This window comes from Vigna radiata, chromosome 5, assembly GCF_000741045.1.
Source record: "Vigna radiata var. radiata cultivar VC1973A chromosome 5, Vradiata_ver6, whole genome shotgun sequence".
NCBI lineage: Eukaryota > Viridiplantae > Streptophyta > Magnoliopsida > Fabales > Fabaceae > Vigna > Vigna radiata.
The window spans coordinates 25,298,097-25,320,989 of NC_028355.1; the positions used below are offsets into that span (position 1 = coordinate 25,298,097).

Genomic DNA, 22,893 nt, shown 5'->3' on the forward strand with positions numbered 1-22,893 from the left:
AACTTTTACGAACAACTAAATTTAGTTCATAAGGAGTAAGAATGGCAAATGTCATGAACTCAATATTTAATGAAAAAGGAGTATTTATATTAAAAGAATTTCCTGGGAGACCATGCAGAAAATACAGTCACTGTTATTAAAAATTAAATAAAAAAGTACAAGATAAAACTGCCCATTCCTTCATTTTCACATAAAATGTTTCTTATAGTTATGCAACTCCAGAAAGAACAAAATTAAATATGTAGTTACTTATATGGATATCACAAAAGGATAATGAGAAAAATGAGTAGTTGCTTATTAGAAAAATTAATGATAAACAAACTTAACTAGTATAGTGATAGAGCTCAACGTTATAGAAAAATCCAAATAACATTCATTAATAAAAAAATCCTACTTTGATTGTTTCCCAAGTCTCATTAACATTCGCTCAATTTCCAAAGCCAACAAAGAGGAAAGTTTACGATTATCCGAGTCAAGTGGAGAAAAAAAGATTCATCACTGTTAAACCGTTTAAAAAATTTATATATTTATATATGAATAAAATTAGAGCAGCCGAAGACAATATATCCTAGTAAGTTACATGAAGATTGGATGGGATTACAACAGAGAAGTTAGGATAAACCAATCTAAATATATAACCAGAAAAAGTTTAAACTCGAGAACTTATGCTCTGCAGCATTAGACTTAAAGAAAATTTTCACATATTTTGGCAATTACAAGGTTTAGGTTTCGGTTCAGGGTTGGTCCATTGTTCTGGCATGTGTTCACAAAGGCCAGACAACACAATGGATAGAGAGAATAGTTGGATCAACTAATTCAGAGTGTCCTGCATTAACATAAGTACATACCTAGTTCTTGAAATGGCCAGCAAGCCAAGTATGTAAAAGAAACTTGTCTTTGGCTGACATGGATCATCTCTGAGCTTCATCCGAAGAAGCTCCAACTGAAGTAGCTGCCATATTGCTCGTTGACCCATTCTCATTGGGTGGCGGCACACCCCATTTGCCTTCAGACTCAAGGGGCTCAAAGACATGAACTCCGCCATCTGACAATCCTACAGCAAACTGATTTGGTTCTTGAGGATGTGCAGCAATAACAAGTGGTTGTACATTAGAACTGCAGAGCATATAAACAACAAGGCACTTAGTATTCAACTAGTACTACAGAAAAGATTGTCAGTTAATATAAAATAAGCAAATTTCAAATTTAGAATAATCTTCATAAAGAATCAATGAATTATATGTAATGTTAATTAGATTAGATTCACTTTAGAGTGACTCCCTTTTCCCATCTTTATAGAGTAAACAATAAAGTAAAACATACTGGTATTTTCCTTTAAGATAGTTTATAATAAGCATGAAATGATATTTGCATATCGGTAATGTCCCAGTGTATAGTTCAAATTAAAATTCATTTGGTCTGGAAATTTGAAGAACTTATATTTCCAAAGGATATAGATAGCAAGGAAATGTAAAATGTTCACATCTTGAATGAGAATTTGACTTTAAAAACAGATTAACTAGATGAAACAAGAATAAAAATTGAAGAACTTCTTGGAATTTCCAATGACTTCAAACCCAGTTGCTTCAAAAGAAAATAAAAAATTATCCCAAATTCAGTTTCAAAAAAAAATTTACCCCAAAAGTTAATGTTTCGTAAAATGTCAAAAGATAAAACTCAGGAAAATGAAAGCCATTAATAACTTGTGACAAGTATCATATTAAGTGTTATAGACGTCTATCAAACAAAGCATTACCTGACACTGGCCGAAAGATAAGCAGAAGGATTGATTCGACAACGTAATCTAAGGTTTGAAGCACTAAATACACAGACTGTTGCATCTAAAAAGCTGGCATATATGAGCTGGCTATCACATGAGAAGGTTGCATGTGATACTGGGGCCGCTGATTCTCGTGGGAACCACTACAGTTAAAGTTTCATACGTTAGACTAGAATAAAATTAATTATTTATAGTCAACAGAAAACTGAATTTAATGAACTAACCTGCTTTAAACATTCTAGTTTTGTTGCTTCATAAATGGCAAGCTGAGTTTCATGTACAACCAAGAAGCGGATCTGATCCTGATTAAACTGTACACGGGTATCTGCCTGAGCTGGTGGAGTCCTCCCGGCAGGAAGTTGCAAGAATCTAGATTTCTGTTTTTCCCATCCATCAGTATTCCACACACAAAGCTGCACAACAGACAACAGCATGCTCAAACGTGGTCCATAATTGATGACAAAGTCGTTAGAAGACAATAAACTAAGACTTTTTTAATTCAATTTAATCATACAAAACATGGAATTCAGAGAAAGATCTACAGGGGAGAACAATTACCTGAGCATCTGCCCCAGATGAAACTAGCACATTCAATACATGAGAAAAAGCAAGACCAGTTATTCTTTTAGTATGACCTTTGAGTTTACTTTTAACCTGCAAAGAAAAAAGAAATCGCATTAACACCCTATTACTCGGTTTAAAAGACTTAGCGGGAAATGTTTGTGAGCAGCAGGTACCTCATCCACACGGACATTATATATTTGAATGGTAGAATCATCCATGCCTATCGCAATAATATTATTATCCTGAGGATGGAAAGCAAGAAAAGTTGCTGCAGGTGGTGGAGGCATGAATGTTGTCATTGTCTGTACTCAACCAAGAACATTGAAATTGGTTAGTTGTAAACCAAATACAGTCTTGAAGAATGACTATGGATAATAATTCACCTTAAAAGTCATCATATTGAACAGAGAAATCTTCCCTCCTGATGCTGACATTACATAAGAATCATTTTTTGACAGAGCAAAGCAGGGAACGGCATCCTCAGTATTGCTATCAGTAATGTCATTAGTCATCAGGATGCCACTAGAAGGTTGCCACAACTGTGGCTGCACATTGGCAGTGGCCTACAAAAATAAATATTATCAGAATAAAATTCCTATTCCCAATTATATGACTAGAGAAGATTGACGTCTGAAGAGTAATTTGCACATTCCCACACCTTGCCAGTTGAATTTCGATCACTTCGCTGCCATTTCCAGAGCAGATGAATGGCATTTGAAGCTAATGCTAGAATAGCATTGCCTGAATTAGTATATATCAACCTTGATATCTGTAAGAACAAAGATGAAGATTAAATCAGAACAACGTCAGTTTTGGAGGGGGTATCAGCTTACAAGAAGGAAATTTGAAGGTGGTCATAACATAGTACTCATAAGTTAAATGAAATGAAGGACACATGATAGAAACCATGACTTTGATGGGTTGGAGGAGGTCATGTTAGAAGTCCCACATCGACTAAGATAAGATCAATTTAGAATATATAAATAAGTATAAAACTCACCTTACAAGTCGGTTTTATGGGATTAAATTAGATTTAAAGTCCCCTTCTTAACATGGTATCTAGAGCTTAAAGTTTTTCTTTAAAGTCAATATTTGAATTTTGAATTCATTGAGAGAGGATTCTTTGGTTCTTGTCATAGAACACCGATTCTTATCAAAGATTGAGATTTTTTGTGGTGAATCTTCATTGGGTCATCAACCTCATAGATTGTGACATCTCCGTCTCTACCTTATTTCTGCATTCTTCTTTGATTTTCTTTGTTTATGCTACGGGAGGAATCAAATTCTAGATCTCATATCATCTACGCAGCGATCAATTGCGCTAAAGTCGCCTCTTTCTCTTTTTTCATGATCTGTGCTTGTTTTGTTGATTGGAGAACCCTGATTTTTGTTTTAGGGCTTTTCTCTCTACATGGCTTCTTCTCCTACTTCTTCTAATAACTTAGGCCAATTTGCTCTTTTCAATGAATTTCTCCCATTTACTCTAGTTCCACTGCTTCGGTTGCACCTACATGTATATCTTTTATTGGCGTAATTCAACCTTTTTCTCGTGGACCATGGGTTCTTGACTCAGGTACCACAAATCACATTACTTGTAACAAATCTGTTTTCTTCTTTATCCTCTTTGATAATTTACCTACGTTTACAATGCCTAATGGGTCTAGGGTCTTATCTCATAGTGTTAGTATTGTTAATCTTTTTTCATCTTTCACCATTGATAATGTTCTTTATGTATCTGGGTCTTCCTTTAACTTATTATCCATTAGTCATCTAACTCGTTCTTTTGATTGTGTTATTTCTTTTAGCAAAAATTTTGTTTGTTTACCGAACCAGAGTTCAGGACATATAATTGGCATTGGATGTGAGTCTCATGGCCTTTACCATCTCTTCTTCATGCTCGGTTAGGTCATCCTAGTCTTGTCAAATTGCAGCAACTTGTTCCTAGTTTGTCCAATTTATCTAATTTGTGGAGCAACCCCTTGAATTTGTTGCTCAAGGGAAATATTTTGGATCTGTCTTCGCAAATCTTTATATGGTCTAAAATCGTCTCTTAGGGCCTGGTTTGTCAAATTTTGCAGTGTAGTTCCACAATTTAGTATCAAACCCTATCCTAACCATATTTGTTGTTTGTTGAACATATTGTTCTTCCTAGGGATGTAAAAAATACCCATGTCCGCAATTATGTAGATAAAATTTGCGGCAGATAGTTGGTACTCGTGAGTAGCAAGTATTTTAATATCCACTCATAAACGAGTCGAGTGCGAGTATTATACTACCTATACCCCTGGTACACGCTACCCGCAAAAATAAAAGTAAAAATTTAATTTATATTTTATTAAGTTAAATTTAATTAAAATTAAAATTAATTTCTATTTTATCAGGTTAAATTTAATTAAAATTAAATTTTAATTTATATTTAATTTAATTTATATTATAGTTTATATATTTATTAGTAATTTTGTTTAAATTTTATTTTAAAAATTTCTAAAATATTTTTTTTAAATATTCGCAGGTATCCGTGAGTTTTAAAATACCTATGAATATATTTTAAATGGGTATCTGCATAGGTAGTGGGCGGATAGCTGGTGGATTTTTTTTTGTGGATAGAGGGTAGACATTATTCTTGCCCGATCTGACCCGTTGTCATTCCTAATTTCACTCACTATCGGGCTGCGATGGGGTGTGTTGAAAGTCTCACATCGACTAAGAAAAGTCCAATTTAGATTATATGAGTAGATACAAACCTCACTTTAGAAGTTGATTTTGTGGGATAGAGTTAGGCTTAAAATCCACTTCTTAACAGGTCTAATAGCAAGTTTTACTACAGAAAGGACCAAAAGACCAACATAGGGTTGTTACTGTGAGGAGAGAATTTAGTAAACGTGGCATAAAACATTTATTGTGAGATGGGGGAGTTAGCCATGTTTCAATTTGGTTTATGTGTTGTAGTGTAAGGAAGTAGAAGTGTCTAGTGCATTGAGTGCTGCCTCTGGATGAATTTATTTCATAAATAGTTTGCTGCTAGAATTCAATAAAATTTCATTATTCAGAGGTGGTGTTCAATAGTCACAGTTGCCAAGTTGTTCTCTCATTTTGATTGGGGCCAGCAAAAAAGGGAGGGAAATGCAGAAACCATTAGAATAGAAAGAGACTGCTAGTATGAAGATGAAAGGCAGAGAGATTAGGCAATCACAGGTAGTAAAGGGAGGATTGTGCCACACCGAAGAGAAGGCTACTTAAATACCACACTGCACACATGCTACTGCTACTCCTACTACCCACCATAGGTCTCATGCCTGCTTATCCTACTTGCACACCACACAGATCAGATATGACTACTTACACAGCTACTGCAATTCCTAACACACAAGCACAACTATTACTACTGCTACTCCTGCTCCTACTGCACAAAAACAGATGCTACTACTCCTACACACACCATGTGCTACCTGGCTTTGGCATGAATACATTGATCACAAAGTACAGTGCTGATAGAAGAGCTACTTGTCCACAGAAACAAGATATGAAAGATATATGAAAAACGAAACACAGATGCTATTACTTCTTTGTTTTCAGATTAAAACCATGTTCATTGAAAAGACAAATTTCAATGTAATTAAAATGTATGAAAATTGGAAAGGATATTGGAATATATTGATCACCAAGTACAGTGCTACCTGGCTTTGACATGAATATATTGATCACAAAGTACAGTGCTGATAGAAGAGCTACTAGTCCACATAAACAAATATGAAAGATATATGAAAAAGGAAACACACATACATAATTCGTATACCCTGCTCCTTCGTTGTCAAATTAAAACCATGTTCATTGAAAAAGATAAATTTCAATGTAATTAAAATGCTATGAAAATTGAAAAGGATACTGGATATGATCAATCATCTGAAGACCTTTTAAGGAAAAATACAGAAGTAAATACACACCTTGTTCACTCTAACATTCTCGGGTAGCTTCAAGGATCTACATTGAGATGGTTCACTGATTTCAGTGAGCTTCCATATCTTTGATTTATCATTGGATTCTTCACTAATTCTAGGTTTAACATCACCCAAGTTTCGAGCATCTCCATTCTGATAAGTTGAAATTTGCAGTGTTAATGATAAAAAAAAAAACAATAGTAATGAAAATAAATATATATTATAGAAATTGCAGTGAGATCCTTAATCAGCTTTCATATCAGGATAGGAGTGGGATAAGAAGCAACAGAAACAATTCATAAAAAAACAGTGGCATTCAAGTAAATAAGATCCCACTGATACAAAGACAAGATAACCAGACCATTGCAGTAATAGCTACAACAGATGAGGCCCTCTCTGCAAGTGCAGCACTGGTTGCTGCAGCAGCGGCAGCAGCTGAAATTGGATTTATTGCAGGCTGCCAGAAATATCATGTCAGACTAGGTTTAACTAACAAGAGAAAAGGAAAGTATAACATCTATATAGTTCTACCTTTGTCATGGCTTCTGACGTTCTAGATGTATCGTACAAAGAATTTTCTAGTGTACGTAACACACGAATACCATCTGCATTGGCTAAGATTTTGATTCCATTGTCATTTGCAGAAACCGCTAAAAGAGCTCCATCCTTATTAAAACGGATTCGTGGGCTTGCCTAGAATTAAGATAACATAATAGTTAGCAACTAATGTCTCTACATAATGACTATCCGAATTCTAATAAAATAATGAACTTACAGGGAGACCCCCATCAGCATCAACAGTTGTCAAAAGCTGAATATTGTCCATGTCCCAAAATTTAATGGAGAAATCATCACCTGCAGCCAAATATCGATTTTTGGTTGTGTCAAATTGTACAACACCCAAAGATCGTTTCCGAAATCCTTGATAAGTCCTTTTCACCGCTCCTTCACTTTCATTCCACTCAACTATAGAGGATTCCCCCTCCTTACTCGTCCCACATGAAAAAAGTCTAAAATACATTCAAGCCAAGAAAATGTTTCAGCAAAAATAGATCAAAAGGGATAGTATAATCCAACAATACAATAAGATTCAGATTTAGAATACAAATAGCCAAGGTTGGTATACAAACCTTGTACCATCAGCACTGTAGGCCATGGTTGTACACCAACGACCAGGAGCTTCATAATCAACACGAGATCCCAAATTATCATACAACCATGCTTTTATCTTTCCATCTAATGCCGTGGAAAAGATGAACTATAGCATAGAGTTTCAATAAGAAAACAAATTAGTACCCTTGTCAAAGGATTTTCTATGGGGCACTCTACCAATACAGCTAAAGGAATCATATAGCAACAAACTCAACCAGCATTTTCCCATTGAGTATCAAAGTCAGCATGTACCTGAATGTTTTCTTTATAATGTGGACAGACAGAATAAACTGGAGCCTCATGACCTTCAAAGGTATACTGTTTTGCTCCAGAAGCAGCATCCCAAACCTTAAGTTGAATAACTTAGTTAGACACATGTTATCTTCAAATCATAAAAATAAGCTCAAAATTTGACAGACCTACCTTAATGGTCTTATCATCACCACAGGTAATGACACATAACTGCTTATTCGGGTGTGAAAATGCTAAATCATTAACTCCACCGACATGAGCATCAATCTAGTTAAGTTCAAGTAAACAATTACACAAAGGGGTCAATAAAACCTAAATTAAGCAAAAAGAACTCTTCATTGTACAAGTGTTTGCATGTGCATATACCTCCAAATGCTGTCGGACTTCATCCCCGCCATGGTAAGAGTATATCTGAACAATGTGCCTTGAGTAAGCAACTCCTGTTCAACAGAAAAACTCATAAATGAGAGATTGCTTTAGTTGACTTCTGACAGTATACATTACTCACATCTACACAAAAATCTTGAAGAATTAAAAAGTTTTTACCAAATAAAGCCCCATCAGGACTCCAAATCACACGGTTGACAGAAACACCTGGATCTTTGACAAGAGCAGCCTGAATTGATTATCATTAGTTTTGTTTTTCAATCATTGCAAACTCAAAAATTATGAGGGTTTGGTAATCAACAAATAAGGTGAGAAAGGACAACCTGAAAGGGCATTGAACAAGCACTAAGATCCCACACTTTAAAGTTCCTCATGAGCAACCGCTCCCTAGAGCCCACTTCCCACAAAGCAATGTCCCCCACATTCGTGCCAACTAACACATTGCATCAAGAAAACAAAATTCAGTCCATTTCCAGCATGAATAGTGAATACGTGTAACTAAGAATCACGTAAACACTAACAAAAGGCCTTAAAAGAGTAGCAGACCAAGGAGCAGTGTCTGTTGAACTGGATGAAAATCCATGCTCATAGGAGATGAGCCTTGGTTCAGAGTTCGCATGACAGTCTTTGGCAAGTCGTCAGGTGCATTAAAAGCCTGACCATGACCATGACCAGGGAATGTAGCTGACAGAACATTGACTGGCAGATTTACCTGCACAAAATAAACACATATTCATAGCAGAAATGTAAAAGTTAATAACTTGCATGGCTGAATTACAAGACTATATAGGATGTTTCAATAAATGAAACCAGATTACCTCATCTGATATTCCCATTGGTCTTGTTCTCTTAGAAACATGATCTGAATCACCAGACGGATAATCAACAGAAGGATTAGTTGGAGGGGTCCTAGGGTGCTTCAAAGCAGCTTAAAAGGCAATAAAACATCAGAGGTCAAAGATTATAAACCAAACAGCATCCTAAGTTCAACTAGTCATTAAGAGTTAGAGAACGAAAGAAAGCAAAAGAACATAATACCCGGGATTGACGGTGCACCAAGACCTATAGCTCCACCAGAGACTGCAGGATGTGCCACAGTTGTTGGATTTGACATCCAACCAGCCAGGGGTGTTGGCACCGGTGCTGGAGTAGGTTGAAAAGGCTATACATGCGACAGAGTCCAGCACCATAATAAGAACCAAAACATAGTAACATATCATACAACTCCTATGAAACCAAATCAGTTCAGTAGCCCACCCCATGTGCACCAAGTGGAGGAAATCCTCCAGCCTTCGGTAATGATCCTAGTAGTGGATTGCTAGCAGGGGATGGAGCCCGTGCACCATTAGGTTGTCCACATGAGTGATCCACGAAAAGTGTTTTTATATCAGGATTTGGCCGGGGGTTCTTACAAAGTTGATGCTGCCAATTCAAGCTGAAATTTAATTTTGAAACAGGAAAATAAAAAGAAAAGGAAAAATCTCAGTTATCCCATCATATAAGATTATCTTGTCAGCTTTAAATAGTATTTACAGTACAAAAGCAAATGCAATAGCCCATGTATATGCAGAAGCTCCAGTGCATGCAAATTATCTAAGAAAAAGAAGCTTTGAAATAGGAACTTAACAGTCAAGTATTACGGATATAATTAAAACATTCTACGAACAAAATTACAATGCTGCCACGTATCCCATCATTGGTGAAAAATGCAAAGGGTTTCAATGGTCAGAATATTGAATAAGCGAAGCATGAACATGTGTACGCTAAATAAAACAGAAATGTAAATATGGAAAGCGGCAGATGACCTCCTTCAATTGCAACTTTTATGTAGACAATCTCAGGCCTACAGTATATACCAGTAAGTTATTACATGCAGAGCATAAAGTACAGTTGTATGTTTATTGAAATTATTTTAGACCTTCAAATTAATTACCTTTGATTGATGAGAGTCCGTAACCTTGAGTTTTTAAGGTTGGGAAATTGCAATTTATCGCGAAATAAAGGATTAGCCTCAATCAACTTTTTGAGCTCAACCAGCATGATTGCCCTTGCAGACTTCGTATCACCATACTTGGACAACTGCTCGTTTTCCCTATAACAACGGAAATCAATTTTTGTCTCTTACAGAAGTTTTAAACCAATCTACGAATTATATCCATACCTAAAATTCTCCAATGTCAAAAGCTGTGTGATTTCCTTAAATAGTTCTTCATTAAATGTGGCAAAGACTTTCAAATCCTTCACTAATATTTCTACAGCCTTGGACCGATCATGCCTACAATATATAAGTTAAAACAACAGAAGTTCAATACTTATAAAAGAATATTAAGTCTCAACAGAATACATATGTAAACTTGTCGAGTGCTTACTTATCTAATGCCTCCAAGTACTTCTGCTTCCTTATCTCAAAAAATATCTTCATTGAATACCTATTGTCATCTACTTTGGTGAAACCAGAGAGGTACCTCTCAACCTCATCCCAATTACCATTGTGCACTTCATCCTCAAAATATTTCATGTTAAAGAAAAACCCAGACTCCTGCTCCAGTCTAATATTTAAAAATAATAATAATTGGTCAAATAATTAATGTGATAAAAACTAATGAACACAATAGAGATGACCAATAATAATAATAATAACACCAACAAAATTTAAATGGAAGAAGCCCCACTTGTGAACAGTTTCTTTGAACTTTTCCTCATCCAGAAACTGAAGGATTAAGAACACCAACTCCCTGCTGAGAGATGACATCGTAACTGCCTCGCCTTCGATTAGACAAGTACCAAAGTGAGCAACTATAAACTAGATCTGCGGATAAAAAAGTCATTTAAAAAAAAGAGCAGTTAGAGAAATTGCACGCCGACCAGTTACGAGAAAACCACAAGAAAAATGCAGACAAGAAAATCAAGACCGGGAGTGAATCATTTGACTAGCCCCAAGAAAACATTTAGGAAAGAAGAGCTTCTATGTCCGAAAAATCAACCAAACCAGAGCGGGGAAAGAAGGTTTTAGGGGAAAAACGAAAGGGCAAAAGAAATTGAGTGTATCCCATAAGATCAAAGCTAGAGAACGAAAGCGGCTTTAATCCCATAAGGGAATCCAAGATGCAAGAGAAAAAATCATAAAGTGTTTTATAAAAGGAAAGAAAAGAAGGAAAAGTCGAAATTAAAATACACATAAAAGCTACAGACTTTAAAACAGCAGATTCCGAAACTTGAAAGAGAGAGAAAGGGTTTCGAGAAGCTCTCACCTTCAAAGCTCCGAGTCACATGGGAAGCAAGGTCCCCGAATATAGAACGCACCACCACACCACACCACACCAAGAGAGAAACCCAAAAGACCAGACCTTTCTCTCTCTCTCTCTCTCTCTCTCTTCTCTTCTTTTTCACTTTCTCTCTCTTGCAAGAAATGTCCTAATATACTCTCACTCACTCTCTATCTCTAATTACCAATCTCTCTCTCTCTCTCTCTATATATATATATATAGGACACATGAACTTGCTGAAATAGGTTATTTTATATAGGACGCGACAGGGAAGGGAGACGATAAGTCATTGTGCTTATTATTACAAGTTATCATTATTCTAGATAAGCTATAAGAGAGCGACACTGACTTATATTTCAAGTTCAGTTGGATGTGGGTCCCACTAAGCCGGCTTCCTTTTGTCTAAATAATCGGCTTGGAATCTGGAGCTGACAGCTGTCGTTCGGCTTGTAGTAAAAGTTGGAAACGGGTAATAATTTCCTACATCCACACCTAAAATTTTATGTCGAATATGAACCGTTTACAAGATTTTGACTTGACAGAAAAGGTCATTTGAGAGATCGTAGGGTGAGAGAACATAGCGAAAATGTTTGGGCGAATGAGGGAATAATTTCCGGAAAGCCAATTTTACTGGGTTCGGATACCCCGAGTAACGACAAAGTTTCTCGGACGAGTGTTGAAAGTGTTTGGACTCAGTTTTTAGGAAATATTACGGTTTCTGCCATGGAGGGATGGCACTTATTGTATCACGTGATACGGCGATACAGTTCATGATTGCGATACGATATTATGAGATGAGATGATACGATACACGAGTTAATAAAGTAAGTGAAGTGAATTAAATGTGTGGTGAGAGCGTGTGTAGGTTATTGTCCCTGTCAGATGTGTACGTTCACCTCTTTCCCCAAACCAACCATAAAATGCGCTAATTACTCTTCATTTTATAGTTACTTTTTTGCTTTTTTTAATAAAAATTAAAATTTAAAACTAGCTAAAAATATAAAATATTGAATAATATTATCGAACTATAAATACAAAATAAAAAAAAATAAAAAAACACATTTTTATCCAAAATGAGAATCTTTATTAAAAATCTTATTCTTATCATAAGGTTATTGATATTTACATTGACATAATATTATTACAATTAATTGTCATATTTAAAACATTAATCATTTTATGATTTAGAATTGCATTACGATTTTAATTCTAAAAGAAATTTAAATCATCTATAATTTTGATGTACAGATAATAATGTAAAATTATTAGACTTACTAAAACAAATACTTAAACATAATAAATATATTTGTCTTATATTTATAATATATTTTAAAAATTTTTAAAAGTACCAAACGCATTTAAGACTGAACTGCCAATACAAATTAACTGTTTTTCTTAATTATGATACACTAATTGATTTTTTAATATTTACACGATTAGTTAACTACTATCTTTGACTCACCAATTGATGTTTGCGATTGTGTTTATGAATAGTAATTAATGCATTTATTTAGTACAGGGGAATTTATGGGAAACAAACAAATGAATCTAGAAATATGGAATGTGTTGTGTTTTTCATATTACTTATTTATGAATAAAATATTATTATTATTATTAATATATATATATATATATATATATATATATGTAAAGTTTGAAATTCAGTGGAAAAATCATATACTTTATCAATAGATAATGATATTTAGACAACATTTTTTGATAACATTTGAACATTAATTACGTGTTAATTTGTGATTGGTCACATAATCAATGTTCAAATGTTATTAAAAAAATATTGTCTAAATATCATCATCCTTTATCAATTCAGCAATTATGTAATATTTAACTTGTGATGTTTTTAATGGAAAAAGTAACTTTAACAACACTTTTTTAACAATTTTTTTACAACGCATACGTGGCAGTTTGTGATTGGTTCGTTTTAAATATTTTTTTAAACATAAATTCAAATAGACCAACAAAGTGATGACACGTATCCTGTTGTCAAAAAAATTGTAAAAAAAATTGTCAAAATATCATCATTTGTTTTTAATAGGCCAACTTCCTAGTCAAAGAACAAATCTAGCTGCCATTGTCAACAAATTGGACTGTTTTTTTTAAGAATAATTACATATTTTCTAACAGTTTTTTTATTTATTTTAGTACCATAATATTTTAACAAATTTTTAACAACTTTTTAATACCAAATTATGTGTTACTGTTTTATTGGTTTACATATTTAAACGACCAATTATAGATTATATATAAACTATTTTAAAATAGTTGTTAAAAATACATATAATATTAAATCATAAAACAAACACATTTTATGAAAATAAAATTATATCTAGCATTGACCTTTTATCAACTCCCAACTTTTAAAATATTATATTCATTCAATTTTGAGATTTTATAATAATATCATCGATTAGAAGAATTAATATTATTGATGGAATATATTAAAGTGGCGAAAACACACAAAAGCATACTAGCAAACAAGTGGCATGCGTTCATATGCTACATGACAATGCAATAAGTTGATCCTAACCAATGATAACATTTTATTCTCATTAGGTACCTCATTCACATATTCCCATGTTCATGAATATGCACGTATGCTTGGCACTCGGAAAAACGAAATGGAACTTTCCTTTTATTGAAAATGTAAGAAAGAGTGATAGAAGATAGGACATGAAAAGTGTTATATATTTTTATTATTACACTTAATAGTTTCGTTTAAAGTTAATTTAAATATAATTTAATTTTTTTTATTATCTGACATATTTTTAAAGACAAAACTTTTAAATTATAATATTAATAAATAAACATTTAATTTTGAAATCGAGATATAAAAAAAAGTTATTTTGTTATTTTCAATGAAAAGCTTAAAATATTATTATGTTTGACTTTAACTTAAATTACAAAACAATAAACAAAAATAATTAAATATGTTATAAAACTTAGGCAATCGTATCATCAAAGAGGGATGGACAGTCATATATGTCGAAACTTTTTAAGATATATTGCAAATAAAGATTAAGGATAAATATTAATTAGTGTATAATAGATTGAGGTTGAATCACGATTAGAGTTTCACTTATCTTATATTCATCTCAAAATTTATAAATAAAGATTAAATTTAAGACGTTAGTGATGATATTTATTATAAATTTAAGAATTTATTGTAAATTTAAGAATATAGGATGGTCCCTCTTAAATAGGGGAGAAAAAGAATGGCCAAAATAATTATGACAGAAGCCATGCTACAGATTTTGAATTGCCTCCCCCACCTTTCTTACTTCCTACCAAATAAAGCAACACATAATAAGTGTTTTTATACGTTCCGTGTATTTATTGTCATAGCAAAACTAGTTTCAATTTTTTACATTTATTTAATATATTTTTTTTTAAAATACAAAAATTTACTTTTTATTGTTATTTTATTTATATATTGTTTGTGTTATTTCACCATTATTTTTTATAAAGAAAAAAAATGAAGAACATGATAGAAAAGAAAAGGCAAAGATTCCAAGAGAGATTAGAAGATAAAAGTGTGGAGGTAGAGTCCACAAAGCACTAACTAAGGTCAACATTACTAGCCAGCACACACTATACTTTTTTGAAAAAGAATTCTTTTAACAATATTCTTTTAATAATTTTTTAACAACACATACATGACAGTTTCTGATTGATTCGTTTTAAATATACTTTAAACATAAATTCAAATAGACCAATAAAATAATGACACGTATCTCGTTATTAAAAAATGTTATCAAAATATCATCATTTATACTTTTCAACCAAAAAAAGACACACACCACTTACATTCGTTAAAAAATAAGTAAAATTATATTTAACTATACTTATGTTAAAGTTGTTAATGTTAGGAATTCAATGTGATTGACAAGCTTCACATTAGATTAAAAATAAATAAAAGTACTTGGTAAAAGATTTTATATTGAAAATGATAATTAGTATCATGTATGAACTTGTTTAAAACTCATTGGTATATTTTTTTTTATAATTTCTCCTAAAACACCGTCACAGTGAAATTACAATACAAAATAATTAGTATTAAAACAGTTTTGGTGTTCTAACTTGTAAAAATCATTCATCAATTAAATATAATTATGACATATAGATGAATATAAATTCCATTTTATAAATTAGTTTCTTAAAATTTTATTAGACTAAAAATTCAATTTTTTATATAGCATAAATTTGCTGTTTATTAGATAATTTTTCATTCGTTATTAAATTATTATCAAACCATTTTTTAATGTTTTCCATTCAAAATATATAAAATATATATATTTTTTAATATATAATAAAGTGTGTTAAAAATTATACATGAACTAAAATTAAACTTAATTTATAATATTATGAAAACATTACTTATAAATTTGTTTAAAATCCACTTTTTTTATATAGTCTTATTCAGAGTTTCTTTTTTCTCTCTTTTCTTCTAAAAAATGACTACGATTTATTTATATATATAATTTGATGACGCGGAAAAGTGGATGAATATGTGAGAAGAGAAGAAAAAAAAGCCATTCCTCAAAGGTACATACAAATGAAGGGATCGTGCAACATGGCTGAGGTGGGTCCCACACATGCTCTCTCTGTCTCAAGCGCTGAAAGAAGGAAAGAACAACAAGAAAAAAAAAAAAAAAGCCTCTTCGGTGCCCTCAATAAATACCGTTTGCGCTTTCAGCGCGTGTTCTCCACTACTTTCTTTTCTCTTGTAATGGAATTGGTGAAACTAAAAACACCCACCAGATAATTTGGTCAGAGAGTGTTGACTTCTCACGTCGTTAAAAAATATAATCAAATAATTAAGAGGCAAACCTTTTGTAAATTCTGTTTTAATTCTCACCATTGAAATAAATGTGATTTTGTACATCTAGACAAAATCGAAGAATAAATTATGTAGGGAAAAATATTCCGAGAATAAACAAATCGTGGGGTCCAAACGACTTCAAATAAATAAGTCATGCTCTTTCCACGACTTCATCTTATAGCATTGATTAGGGTTGAAGTCGTATATCCAAAAACGACTTTTAATTGACTGTCATCAAAACCTAGTGGTGGTCGGTCTAAGGATGGGCCTAATGAGTGGATGGTTTGGTCGTCGGTCTGGTAAGTGGTCTGTCTAGTGGTGTCTTAACGAAAGTCAGTGTTTGTACTTTATTGATTTCGTTTTTTATGCAACTTGCTTTATATAATTTGATTTCGTTTCTGAATACAATACGATCTCCTAACATTATCAAGTTGATCACCCACCAAATCAACCACTAAATTTTTACTATCACATCAATTAAAAGTCGTTTTTAGATTTATCAATTCAACCACGATCATTGCTACAAAGTGAAGTAGAATGAAGTCGTACAGAATGGACACCACTTCTTCGTGTAAAGTCGTCTAGGCCTGCAACTTGTCTAATTTTATTATTGTAATTTTTTTTTTCCAAATCCGTAATTACTTCTTTAAATTTATCATACAAAACCTAAATAAATAATAACCTAAGACAAGTTGACGAAAAGTGAGAATATAATAATATAAAATTATTTGACTGCTTTGTCAGATTTATTGATATCCGTGATAAGCTATCGAATTATCAACTTAGTCATTATACCATTTATTTAAAATTCACAATGCTAATTTATATATATGAAACGTTCACTTCATAATAACTCACGCGTCCACCTAACTGAATAACTTTGTTATTTGATTAAAAAAATCCAAAATTTGTAACAGAATTATAAATATAAAGACAGAAATGTTTAAACAATTTGTCTAAATAGTATGAAGATAACGTGAGAAATAAGAGAATATAGAAAATTTCGTATTCGTAGATATGAAATGTAAATTAAAATTCTATATTTTTAATTAAACAAATTAATTTAATATTTTGACTTTTATTTTCTTAAAACTCATTATCTAAAGAATAACACACGCTATGTTTTTCTTTTTAACTTTATAATTTATTTAAGGATAATATATTTAGACAATTGACAACATTTTAACATTTATTAAGTGTCAATCTGTGATTGATACAAAATTACTCTACAATGTTTATGATTATTATTATTGACTGTAAAGGAATTTTGAACCAATCACAGATTCAAATGTTATAAAAAAAAATTTGTCTAAATATCATTATTTTTTTTAATGCAATCCTTGTAATCCATTTTGTTACTTATTCATTCATTTATTTTTCAGTTTGCAACATATCCTTTTACGCCCTCTCCAGTCTGCACCGACAATTATGAAACATGTTCGCTTTCTAATGGCAATTTCAAACCATTTCCTATTAATTTTCTTTTATAAGATACATACTCAAAACCATTAACCCTGAATGGAATTGGAGTAAGTGGTATTGACCAGTCAACCATATCATACTCCACTTCACCACCATTCTAATTCCACGTGTCAAATTTTTCTCAAACTAAATATAATAGAACAAATATCTCATCTTAAAATTAAAAATTATAGCCTAAAATCAAATTGATGCAAATATAAAAGATAAAGATAAAATATAACTGGAAATTGATAATATGATTGTTGAGTTATCAAAAAGATTGGATGGTTCTATTAACATAAAATCTTAAACGGTTGATCATGTGAACAGTCGGTTAAATTAATATTAATAAATACTAATGTTTTAAAGATGATTTCTTTGAAGTTAACGGATATTTAGATCCATGTCTAAAATATATTTCAAAATCTATATATATAAATTTAAAATATGTTGATAAATTTTTTATATTTATTATGTATTTACTGTTAACAGTATTAGAATTTTACGCATTATAGTATCTTTTAGAAATATTCTTAATTTAACCGAATTGTGAAACGAAAGAAAAACTTTGACCTATAAAGATTGAAGATTTTATATAAAAAGAACTCAATTCCATAAAACATAATTAAAGAAGTTAACTAGAATTTTATAATTAGGATAAAGAGCAACAGTTTAAAATTAGTTCTTTTTAAAAAGAAATTCAATATTGTAATGAGTATTAAGTTTTAAACTTTTATTTCCACCGTGGATAAAATGTAAAAAATATAATCGATAAAATAATTATTTTGTTATGATGAAAAAGAGTCGTCCATATTGATGTTATTGTCAGCATCCTTGAAGTTGAAAAAAATGGTGATTAAAAAGGAGCAGCAGATAGATCTTAATAGATCTTATATCCATCAATCATTTTCCACATACCTATAAAACCCATTGTAGAATGAAGTCACGATAAATGATTTTGACTAATGAGGAAAATATATAATTTGCTTTTTTTATCACAACCCACGCTACTCCACCCCTTCACTGGGTTTCTCCTTTTCCAAAAGCTTTTTACCCTATCTCTAAATATGGTAATATGTTCTACATATTTTACTGAAAAATTTGTTAGAAATTTCGATTCAATTTATAATATATAAGTGGATGTAAGTCTCATTTTACAAGTCAGTTTTGTGAGATTAAATTAAGTTTAAAAAACAATTTCTGATATAATATCAAAACCATGATTAAAATATATCCTACAATTGTGATATTTTGTTTCACTCGTAATCAGAACCATCAATTAGACAAGACATTAAAAATATGAAACTAGTATATTTAAGTCACATCTAAAAATGATTTAATTGGACAAAAGAAAATTCTTAAAATTATTTAGTAAGATAATTACAAGACTTTTACATTCGTTTTTCTTATATGTTATATGATAATAATTTATTTAATAACTAAAACATGATTTATATGGCGAGATCTATAGATTTGAAGAGGATTCAACATGGTTTGTAAAGGAATGAATGAGATATTGACTTGAGTGGTCCTTTGAAATGCTTTAATTTGAATATTTGCATTTGCGTGTTGAATATAATACTATGTATTGCCAACATGATGGTCCCTACTAGCGATTGGAAACTAACTATAATTATTTGTTGATATAACAGAACAAATAGAAAAGAATATTGGTGAATCTATTTAAAGTTAGGTATAGTACTTATTATTGGTATTGGTAGAATTAAATATATTTTTTTTCTAAGTTGTAATTTATCTATGTTTGAAATTTTAAAATATTTTGGCCTCCAAATTGTATAAATAAATAAATATATATTTTTAACTTAATTATGTTATTTCTTTTATCTAATATTAATAGCAAAACTGAAACCGAAACTCAATGCATGAAGCTGTGATAGAGGTTTTACATCCTTCACACATGTGGATAAGGTGCAATCAGCACCACTCCACTCGCACATGCGAAAACAACCCCGTTCACGTCAGCGTCAGCTTTTACAAAAGGAGAAAATTGTTACACGATTCTCACAGGTATACTATACACGTGGGAGTTACAGTACAATTTTTCAATTTAGCCTAACAAAATAAGTCTCATGTCTTCATCAATTTTACTCCACCACCAAGTAGAAAGGAAGATAAGCATCTAGTTCATCTTTGTTGAATACTAGAATATTAGTATTAACAGTTAGAAAAATGTTTTTTAACACCGCTTGCGATAATTCACTTTTAGAAATATTTTAGTTATTAAAAAAATATTTTTTGTATTTATAAAGAAAGAGAAGGATGTAATTTCCATACTTCCGGCAATGAAACATATCCCGTAAAAACAAAACACCCTCATCAATGTCCCTTATCCATCTCTCTCCAGCTACAAGAAAAAACATGCATCCCAAAATGAGAACATCACCAAAACGCAAAAACATAAAACACTACTAATAGTTGGCCCTGTGATTCTCCATAATCAAATGGCTACTACTACATAAAAAATCACACGATCAAGCCTTTAACCCTAAATTATCTGCAGCAAACAAAAAAAGTCCAACCATATCAAGCGATTGAAACCTAATCCTGTGGACAAGGTCAATACTCGAAAGCCATCAATACTAAATACCAAAATCTTGATACATCAACATCTTAATTTGTAAATATGAAAATGACACGATGAAGAGTGTGTACAGGTAATTTGGTGTATTGCTTACGAAACATAGACTCAGAATGCCCACGGTTCACGTCCTTAACGGACAGGGGCCATCCCACCACAGTTGTTTAACACTTCAATCAGATGACGCTCGCTGCTCTAAAGCTCAAGGATCTACTGTCCCATGTTAGGGGGTGGCGGAGGAAGACGGACACCCTGATTCTGCATTGGTTGGGTAGGAAAACCTTGTGGAGGAGGCATTGATGGAGGTCTAGTACCCATGTTGAAACCGGATGTCCCACTTGCAATAGGGGGTGGGGGTGGTACAGATGGCATTCCACCAGAAGGTCTAGGACCGTTAGCTGCAGCCATAGGAGGGGGAGGTGGCATGGATCCTGGCATTGGAGGTGGAGGAGCTCTAGGAGGATTTGCCATAGGTGCACCAGGAGGTAGCCCTTGTGGGGGAGGAGGAGGTGGGGGTAGTGGAGCTTGAGGTGGTGGGGGCAAAGGCCTTGGTGGAACACCAGATGTCGCTGTGCCATTGGCTGCAGAGGGAGGCTGTGGTTTGTTTGCCTCCGGTGGCTTGGTTTTAAAATACAATTGCAACTACAGACAATTATCAATTGAAGTCATCAGTGGCAGATGGGGGAAATTAAAAATCACTAGTGCACACCGCATATATAAAAAACATCAAGAAAAGAAAGCAATAAAGAAGACAGGAAATTCCCAACCTAGTTCTGCTGCTGCTGAATGCTTGAATAATTAGATTGTATTGATAGTTAAATGGGCAAACAATTAAAATGACTTGGATTCTCTTGAATCAACCTTGTGTGTGGATGTCTAGGGGCAAAGTTTAGGTTTACGTAGCTTAATTTAACGTTAAAAACAGGTTTTAATCAAAAGTTTTTAAAAAGAGCCACTGAAAACTACCTTTTTTTTTTTAAATTTATTTCTTAACAGCAAACATTTGTCAAATAAGCTGCAAACCAATCCAAATGTAGCACCACACCTTTTTCTTTTTCATCAAATGCATGTTCAAATTTTCATGTTCTGGTATCAAAACACACTGATTCACGGCCTGTACATGTCTACAACTAATCATCTTTCGTGGGGTTTCACTGTCCCTTTCTTGTAAAGTTAAAAGCTACCTTAAGTTCATCTCCAGTTAAACTTTTAAAAATAAGTTGTTTCTTTGTTTTTTGCATGGATCACAAAACACGAAGGCACTTGCATAGATCAAGTTTACCATCACAGACAGACAAGAGGAGCACATGAACTAACCGTGAACATCTTTGAGTCCGGATCCCAGTGCGAGAAAAACTTTGGAGTAGACTTATCAATCTCCGTGCTGGGCACCTGAAAATGTAGCTTAATTGAGCAAATTTCTACAACTACAAAAGGAAAAAAACACGGCCAAAATCAAACTATAGAGGAAGACCAAAACAAATACACAAACAAATGTACGAAAATACCTTGAATGCAATTATTTCATACGGTTCAGCGGCAAACAGAAGGTACTGATATCTTTTATCAAAGGGTTGCACCCTCTGTAAGAGAAAAACGGAAATACTAAAACACCAGCATATTTATTGACAACTATTTGAGAGAAAGCATTGAACAAAATCACCAGGATTGACCTGTTCGTAGGAGGACATAAAGCGGTGCCTCGGCTTGGCAAGGTCTTCAATCTCGGGATACTCAATCTGCGTCATCACAGAATTAAAAACAGGCACAATATAAAGAGTGAATTATGCATAATATTATCATTTTATCAGAGAATGTTAAAAAAAGAGAGTGAATTATGCATCGATATAAAAAAAGAACCTGGAACAGTAGAGATCTTTGCTTGGTCTCAGGATCATACTGCTTGGTCACACGGTACCCAGGGCGTCCAATCTTAACTGCGAAAAAGGCACACGAAATGTTTGTTTAAATTAGCAAACGGTGAAAAGGGGTAAAAGAGGGAAAAATAAACAAGAGGCACCTGTTTTGCGAAGGGTGACTTTGCGCTTGTGGGGTTGGGGCTGAGCGGGGGCGTCCTTGGCCTCGCGAGCAGCACGTTTGGCCAAGTTGGTCTGGTGGCGCTTGCCCTGAGTGTGGGCCAAGTAGTTGCCCTCGTTGTTGTGGAGAGTGAGACACAGTTTGCACTCGTAGCTCCCAAGGTGGTTCCGCATGAAATACGGGTCCTTCGCTAGGTCTATCGTCTCCAGAGCCAGTCGCCGGAGACGCTCTCGCCGGTCGATGGCTTCGTTCTGCGCCGACGCCGCGCCTCCGCTCCCGGGCTTCGATCCCCATTCTCGATCCATCTCTAACACCACTTCACTTACCAATGATATTGATAATTACCGCCACATGCTTTTTGAGATCTTGTTATTTTCTTCCCTCCCTTTTGGGCTCTTGGGCCCTTGGGCCATTCTTTCACACCTAGCCCATTATTCATTTCAGTTTTCCTACTCCTTTACTAGTTGTGTTTTTATTTACTACACTTAGGTATGTATCACTTTTTATTTATACGTGTTTGTCACGTTTTGTTTTTAAATAGCTAAAAGCTAAATTATTACAATCAAAAGCTACTTTCTTTTCAATGAAGTAAAGTAATAAACTCAATAAAGATACCAATA

The 22,893-nt window shown here is 33.1% G+C and overlaps 2 protein-coding genes across 5 annotated transcripts; both read right to left on the reverse strand.

Moving 5' to 3' along the window:
- Nucleotides 1-501: 501 nt before the first annotated feature.
- On the reverse strand, nucleotides 502-11,524 carry LOC106761973 (topless-related protein 1). 4 transcript variants are annotated; one of them, XM_014645617.2, is made up of 26 exons: nucleotides 11,325-11,524; nucleotides 10,746-10,882; nucleotides 10,443-10,622; nucleotides 10,235-10,348; nucleotides 10,007-10,165; nucleotides 9,331-9,508; nucleotides 9,112-9,235; nucleotides 8,892-8,935; nucleotides 8,620-8,785; nucleotides 8,397-8,506; nucleotides 8,233-8,302; nucleotides 8,053-8,126; nucleotides 7,858-7,953; nucleotides 7,687-7,782; nucleotides 7,413-7,540; nucleotides 7,058-7,292; nucleotides 6,814-6,975; nucleotides 6,644-6,739; nucleotides 6,289-6,435; nucleotides 3,003-3,113; nucleotides 2,728-2,907; nucleotides 2,518-2,646; nucleotides 2,339-2,434; nucleotides 2,005-2,193; nucleotides 1,757-1,923; nucleotides 502-1,116 (listed from the first exon to the last, which is right to left on the reverse strand). In XM_014645617.2, the coding sequence occupies exons 2-26, from the start codon at nucleotides 10,823-10,825 to the stop codon at nucleotides 912-914; spliced, it is 3,336 nt and encodes a 1,111-aa protein (XP_014501103.1). In that variant the 5' UTR covers nucleotides 10,826-10,882; nucleotides 11,325-11,524; the 3' UTR covers nucleotides 502-911. The 4 variants fall into 4 exon arrangements, with proteins under 4 accessions (XP_014501103.1, XP_014501100.1, XP_014501101.1 ...); XM_014645614.2 differs by having other exon boundaries at nucleotides 8,892-9,001; XM_014645615.2 differs by lacking the exon at nucleotides 11,325-11,524 and adding an exon at nucleotides 10,986-11,208 and having other exon boundaries at nucleotides 8,892-9,001.
- Nucleotides 11,525-20,085: 8,561 nt separating this feature from the next.
- LOC106759711 (splicing factor 3A subunit 2) lies at nucleotides 20,086-22,624 on the reverse strand. The gene is made up of 6 exons (XM_014643025.2): nucleotides 22,257-22,624; nucleotides 22,097-22,173; nucleotides 21,910-21,975; nucleotides 21,745-21,819; nucleotides 21,554-21,628; nucleotides 20,086-20,878 (listed from the first exon to the last, which is right to left on the reverse strand). Exons 1-6 carry the CDS (start codon nucleotides 22,576-22,578, stop codon nucleotides 20,447-20,449), a joined length of 1,047 nt encoding a protein of 348 aa, XP_014498511.1. The 5' UTR covers nucleotides 22,579-22,624; the 3' UTR covers nucleotides 20,086-20,446.
- Nucleotides 22,625-22,893: the final 269 nt, after the last annotated feature.

Coding starts and splice junctions, on each gene's coding strand:
- LOC106761973 (XM_014645614.2), bottom strand. CDS start 10,825: ATGTCATCTCTCAGCAGGGAGTTGGTGTTCTTAATCCTTCAGTTTCTG. Junction 8,507..8,619: donor TCAACAGACACTGCTCCTTG/GTCTGCTACTCT, acceptor GCAATGTGTTAG/TTGGCACGAATGTGGGGGAC. Junction 2,908..3,002: donor ATCGAAATTCAACTGGCAAG/GTGTGGGAATGT, acceptor TTATTTTTGTAG/GCCACTGCCAATGTGCAGCC.
- LOC106759711 (XM_014643025.2), bottom strand. CDS start 22,578: ATGGATCGAGAATGGGGATCGAAGCCCGGGAGCGGAGGCGCGGCGTCG. Junction 22,174..22,256: donor AGTCACCCTTCGCAAAACAG/GTGCCTCTTGTT, acceptor CCTTTTTCGCAG/TTAAGATTGGACGCCCTGGG. Junction 21,629..21,744: donor ATGAAATAATTGCATTCAAG/GTATTTTCGTAC, acceptor CTACATTTTCAG/GTGCCCAGCACGGAGATTGA.